We start from the raw sequence: 6,855 nt of genomic DNA on the forward strand, positions 1-6,855 counted from the left end.
AGGCAGCAGGGTGTCCCCCCACTTCTGAACCTGCCACCACCCCTGCCAAGAGAACTCCTACTGTCAGCAAATAGCCAAGTCTCCCTAGGCAGGGCCGTTCCGTAAACCCAGTGCTGAGTGTTAGTGAATGACCAGTCAGGAGCCAGAATGGCTGGAGGGTCCCCAGCTGCCCCCAGGACAGAGATCTCCCCATCTCCTGGTCTCCTCGAGGGCCTGGCACACGGATAGCTCTTGGCTGGCTGCAGTCTCAGGTTGTCACCTTCCCCCGCGATTATGACTCACGTCATGAAAGAGCAGCCCTGTGTGTGTAGCTGGTGCCCAGTGATGGGTTTAAAACAAGCTGAGTTTCTGTCCCGGCAGCAGGTACACCCTGGGCTTGGCTGGCTGCTCCGGCACCACCTTTGAGCCCTCGGTAATTATGGCCTCTGTGCCGAGGTCCGCAGATGCTGCTCAGTTATTGCAATGGTTTCCGACTCACCCCCCAGCAACCTGGAGAGCGCCCGGTCCCCAGCTGGGTTTACGAGAAGGGTAAAGAGCACACAGTGGGTTCTCTTGGGTGGGAAGAAGAGAGTCTCTGTTGGGGGAGTGACCTTTCCTTGCCTCCCTCCACCCCCTGCAGTGCAGGAAGGAAGCTGCTCTTGGGCCTGGTCCTGAGAGTTTGGATTCAGATCATAGGTCTGAGCAAGGTAGGGGTGGGGAGTTGGTTAGAAATGTTGTAGAATCTTGGAGTTGGGCACTCAGGTGAGTAGGTAGGAGAGACGCCCGGCTGATTTCCATCCCCCTCCTGCTTACTGGTAATTGGCACCCACCACCACACCAAGCCTTTCTCAGTTTCCTTCAGTTCCCGCTTTCATTTCAGGCCCTTCCTCTGCCCTCTGGGGACTCCAGGGAACCAGGATGGAGGTGGATGGGAGTCTGGACAGGGCACAGGGAGGGACACTGTGTTCTCTGTCTGCAATTCACTCCCTGTCTCAGTGTCAACTCCTGTTCCCATAGAAACCTGACCTGCTCCAGAAACACTGGGTGTTAGGGTGACAATAATAGACACAAAGGACTGGGGCAGCGGTGCCAGATTTTGGCTACATTCTTGGCTAAGTACCATTTCTGTAGGCTGATTGGGAGGCCAAGAACCATGTAACATTGATGCTTTGGAAAAACGGTTTTCCAAATAAAGCAACCACCAATTCAGAACACACATTTGAATACTGTCTCTAGTCACGTTTTGTCCATCGCAGACATCATAACACCTATTTAACCCCTCCATCCCCACAAAAAATCAGAGATGACATTCTGTGACTGGCGAATCCTGAAAACGTCTTGAGTTTCTCTGCAGAGAGACAGCTAAAGAGGTCCAGCTCAAATAGGCACGAAATTCATGCTTGGCTCAATGCTTCTCATTTTATGGGAAATGTTCAGCATATGTTCAATTTTTTTTTTAACTCTTAATTATATTCTAAATTTTACAAAATTATTCTAATGTTTAACTGGAGCAGTACTTATAAGACTAAGAACATTCTGGGGAAAAGAAAAGAGAGGGACTTGCCAGATTTAAATGTGTATTTTAAAGCTACAGTGATAAAAGCACTTTGATACTGGTAGGAAACAGTGCTCAATACAGACTCCAGTGAGGTGGGAATCTCACATTGAAAGGTGGCTTTGCAGGTCAGTAGGGAAAGGTTTAGAAACAGGTTAAGACGTCTGAGTAGTCATTGGGGACAAAATTAAGGTAGATTCCTAATTTGTGTCTTACACTAAAATTAGGAATGGACTGCCTAAACTGTATTGTTTAAAATATACATACACATATATAAATCCAGGTGGAGGAAGCATAGAATCAATTTTTGTGCTCCTGAGGTGAAGTAGGAATTTCTAAGCATGATACCAGCACTCTTAATGTTGGTTCATGTAGAGCACATTCTTACTGACAGCTGTGTTCGTCAGGGTCCCAGTGGGAAACACATGACACATTCAGATGGAACAAGCCGCGGGGGAGAGTTTAATAAAGGGAGGATTTAGGAAGGTGTGGACTGATGCAGAGAAACCAAAAGTCCTGGTGCAGTACCCCAAACTCAGGCAGGGTGGCTGTGCGAAGGTGCTGCCTGTCTGGCAGGAGCTGTGGCCTCAAGCAAAGGGAGGGGACAGTGCCGACAGTACTTCTCTCCCGGTGCCGCCCAGCCCCCTGCCCACTCTGTCCCACTGGCCAAGCTCAGCCAGAAGTCAGAGGGCAAGAGAGGTCACCCGTGTGGTTCCCGCAGACCGGCCTCCCGGGCTGTAGAGAGGAACTCAAATCCATGGGGGCAAAGGGAAAAAGTCTAGCACAGGGGTCAAAGGACGTCATTTTTTTTTTTTTTTTGAAGAATTTTAATATATGTTGTGAGTTGGCCTACAGGAAATGTTCTAGTGACTTCCTGTCTTCCCCACTAGTCCTTTCAGAGGTCCATTTTCCCAGACTTGAGTCAACCCTGGGCATCAATAACCTGACCAGCATGACTGATTGCTTCTCCACAGTGTGGCCTCTGGCAACTCAGCACCCTCAGAGAAGTCTTCGCTGGTCTTATCTAAAACTCCCCAGCCTCCCTCCTCCCCATCACCCACCTTGCTTTCTCTGTAGCCCAATCAGTCTCTGAAGTTAGGCTGTCTACTTTTCTGTCTCTGCCCCTTCAACCTAAACCCCATAAGAGCAAGGGCCTTGCCTGACTCGTCCACGGCTCTGTCTGTAACAGGATGCCTCGTATGTGGTGTGTGCTTAATAAATTTTGGCTAAATAAATGTGTTCCCCCCACCCCATCATTCCCTCTGAGAGACCATTGACTTCTAACATTAACCAGGCTGCTGACGTGTCTCCTTCGTTTTCCTTTCTCTCCTCCAGCTCCCGTATTTCATGAATGAGCTAACTCTGACGGAACTTGACATGGGGGTAGCTGTGCCAAAAATCCTTCAGGCCTTCAAGCCTTACGTTGACCACCAAGGTAACTCTTAACTGGGTCTAGAGAGGAACTGAGCAATTATATGAATGTTAAAATGTCGCCAGCACTGCAGATTGAAAACCAAGGCTTTGTGTTTGGAGGCTTCCCTGGTGCAGAATCTGCCTGCAGTGGGTTTGATCCCTGGGTCAAGAGGATCCCCTGAAGAAGGAAATGGCAGCCAACTCCAGTATTCTTGCCTGGAAAGTTCCACGGACAGAGGAACCTGGCGGGTATAGTCCATGGGGTCTCAAAGAGTCAGACACAACTGAGCGACTTTCACTTTAGGGGAGGCGTTTTTAACCGTATTTCATGCTGTGTGTCTTCTGCTCTTAATGGTCACAACCTTAAAATGAGGGGGAGTATATCTGGACTTCCCCTCCTAGTCCTCCTTCTAGTCTTCTGGATCCTTAAAGATCCTCCTCCAGCCCAGAGATGCCCGCATGCCAGTGGCCGGGACCTGAGCTTTCGTGTGACCAGGCTCTGCACGGCCATTGCCCTTGCCAGGGTGAGAGGCACTGGCTGTGCTTCGGGCCCGCTCACCTCCCACACTGCCGTGGCTTGTCTCACTGCGGAGTGCGGGCTCTAAGGCACGCAGGCTTCAGTGACTGCAGTGCGCGGGCTCGGCAGTTGTGGCGCACCAGCTGAGTTGCCCCGAGGCACATGGGATCTTCCTGGACCAGGGACGGAACCTGTGTCCCCTGCATTGGCAGATGGATCCTTAACCACTAGACCACCAGGGAAGCCCAGGGCGTCTTTCCACTTAAACTAGATTTACACTATTCCTCAAAAAGCTCGGGAACAAAGTAAAAGAGAAAATAATTACAACTTCTCAAGAGAGTGATGTTTGTTTTGAGGTAAATGTTTTGTAAAATTTATAAACTCTAGCATCTACTTTTATCTCTGTAAGGCTCCATCAGATGGCTCCTGAACATATTTAGTGAAATCAAGTTCTGTGTTGTATACATTTGATGTAAATACAAAGAGTTTTTTTTTTTTTTGCTCTACAGTTAGCAGCTCTAACAAGTATTTCATCTGACAGTGAAGCTCATATTTCCTAGTTCTTAGCATCTCATCGATTTCAGAGAAAGAGCAGAGAAATATTTGCAAATCCAGAGGTCCATCTAATAGCATGTTGAGATCACCTGTGACCATTTAATTGTGTCTACACTTTGATGAAGCTGAGTGTTCCTAGGTTTCGTTAATTTCTGGTTCACCAAGAGTAAAGCTGGAAAGGATTGTTTCTTTACAAATGGCCTTACTAGAGTTCTGTCAACCGCAAGTGAAATTTTAAAAGCTGCATTATCTACATGTCAGGTGCGAAGCCCGGATCTCGGCCCCGTTGGCATTCCAGGGTGGCCTGCCTTCCTCTGGCTCTAGCAGGCTCTGGGTTGCCCTTTGCCTCGTTAGGAATTGGCTGGTAACGAGCTGGTAAATGATCAGCTAACATAAACCTCCTGAGAGTTGGGCTTAAAGAAAGTAAATATAATAATACGTGTGCATGTTTTCTAATGCATTTGCAGTCTCTTATCTCAGGACTGTCCTTTGTTGAATTAGTAGAAATTTCCAGAGAGGGGGGAAGGGCCAGAGCTAGGCTTTGAAGCATTTAAGAAGCGTACCGGTGGCTGTGAACTCTGCAGCCTCTCAGGGCAGCTTTGTAAGGCTTTGAGTGAAATACACTAAATGCCTCAGTCTCAAGTGTCTTTCCTGTTCCTCTGGAGCCAGAGCTGCAGCCAGACATTTTATTATACAGATCAAAGCTTTGCCAGTTTTTAATCCATCTGAGGCTTACTTAACTCCTTTCGGGGCAAATTGTAGAGATCTGCCTGGTTACGTAACAAGGGAGGAAATGTTACTAAAGAAAGGAATGATAAAGACATAAAGCCTGTGGGTTTTAAGTTTGATCAAATTAGGTTTTTCCAATTATGCAAAGGATGCATGTGATGGTAAAACAGAAATGACTGTGAAGGGACGGTGTGGCTTGGGTTCCATTGCTCAAAGAGAAACCTTTGCTTTGGGAGAAATTAAAATCAGGAGTGACTTGTTAAAACTGACTCTAGGGACTTCCCTAGGGTCATCTGCCACCACTGACCTATCCTGGCTCCAGGACACACAGCCAGGTTCTCGTGCAGCAAATAAGGGAAAAGGACCCTTACTTCCTGGGGCACCTTCACTTCCCGCCAGGAGGTGGAGAAAGGCCGTCCCTTAGAAATTGGCTGTGCGCCTCCTTTCTCTGATCCCTGCCCCCCCCACACACACCTTGCGTGGGGCAGGGACTGGTCTCCTTCCTTCCCGCAGGCCACACAGCCTCCCCCTCCCACCCCTTGTCCCTACCGGCTGCTCTCCCCAGGGCCTGACCTTGGAGGGCCACCAGGCCAGGCTCTTTCTGGTTGTTTTATTAACTCTGTTAGGGTAATGTTTATACCTTCATTCATCCAACGAATACCCAAAGTGGGAAAAGCTAGAATATTTAGAAAAGGAAAAAGGAAAACATAACCCTTCATCCCACCACTCAGAGATAACCGGGTGACTGTTTCTGCTACATTTGGTACATTCTCGATCCATTCTCTCCTGAGCTTTTTTTTTATGGATAAAAATTAATTTAAAATGATGGATAACCAACAAGGACCTACTGTATAGCACAGGGAACTCTGCTCGATGTTATGTGGCAGCCTGGTTGGGAGGGGCGTTTGGAGCAGAATGGATACCTGTTTATGTATGACTGAGTCCCTTCGCAGCTGTTCACCTGAAGCTATCACAGCATTGTTAATTGACTGTACCCCAGAAGAAAGTAAAAGGTTTAAACTAAAAAAATTCATTGAAAATGTATAGCTTCTTTTTCCAACCCTTAAAGAATTGGTTAGATCGACTGTTTAGACTTGAGAGGCAATCGGAGGTTCCCTAGCAGGACCCCGCACTGTTTAGATGCCAAAGCTCAGAGAGGGGGTGACGTGCAGAGGCCACTCAGCAGCCTCGCCTTCATCCTGCTCCACAGCTTCCAGGCCAGAGGTTCGTGTGCGCGCCGGCTCTGGGCCAGGCCACCTGCCTTCGGGCCCTGCTCCTTTGTGATCCCACAGCGAGGCCTCAGGAGGTTACTGAGCACCCAGCACCTCGGTTTCCTCATCCACAGAGTGCTGAGGGCAGGAGCGTCTCCTTTGTTGGTCATGGTGGGGATGAAACGCTTTGCATTACCCTCAGCACAGGTGACGCACAGGAAGCTGCTGGTGTTCGCTGCTGCAAAGCCTGATCAGTAAAATCTTCCCAAAGGGGTGCAGTGGGGACCCTCGGCTGTCGGCCAGGCTTTTATCTTCCACACCTGGAACCAGAGGTCTTAGAGCAGTGCCTGCGGGGGCATCAGCAGTGTCAGGATGAACCAGGGACATGGACTATGACCCCCTCAGGTTCAGATTAATTCATTTAGTCTTCAGGATGTTTGCGACGTGGAGTTAAGTCTGCAGATGGTCACTGAGTGGATGGAAAGAGTGCCATGTGATACTGGTTTTCCCTGTTTCAAGATACCCAACCAGCAACCCAGGTTTCCACTAAAGAGCTCGGATTCTCTGGAAAGATGACCGTGTCCCACAGGAATGGAGGCTGGTCTGTCTCCAGAGATGCCCATAGTCATGACTGGCAGGTCCACCATCTACACTGTCTTCTGGACCTTGGTTTATGGTGCCTGGTGCCTTTATTAGTGCTGTGAGCTGAGTGCAACCAGAGTCAGTCTGTGAGCTTCCCGTTCCGTCGGCTACACCCTCATCAAGAGAGCAGCTGCCCAGGGCTAACCACAGTGACAAGGCCAGACTGTGGGCTCAGCACAAGAATGGCACGTACACTGTCTGGCCAGATGGTGTTGCAGAAAGAAAAAATATATTTTCTGCAGAAAGGAGAAAAA

At 48.9% G+C, this 6,855-nt stretch overlaps 1 protein-coding gene across 1 annotated transcript in view; it reads left to right on the forward strand.

The window, feature by feature from the left end:
* Window positions 1-6,855, forward strand: part of TEX2 (testis expressed 2) — a 103,145-nt gene that overhangs the window by 75,186 nt on the left and 21,104 nt on the right. The window contains exon 7 of the mRNA XM_010856416.1: window positions 2,870-2,969. Within this exon, the coding sequence (XP_010854718.1) occupies window positions 2,870-2,969 (100 nt within the window). The remainder of the gene's footprint in view (window positions 1-2,869; window positions 2,970-6,855) is intronic.

This window comes from Bison bison, unplaced genomic scaffold, assembly GCF_000754665.1.
Source record: "Bison bison bison isolate TAMUID 2011002044 unplaced genomic scaffold, Bison_UMD1.0 scf7180017864371, whole genome shotgun sequence".
In the NCBI taxonomy this organism is placed as follows: domain Eukaryota; kingdom Metazoa; phylum Chordata; class Mammalia; order Artiodactyla; family Bovidae; genus Bison; species Bison bison.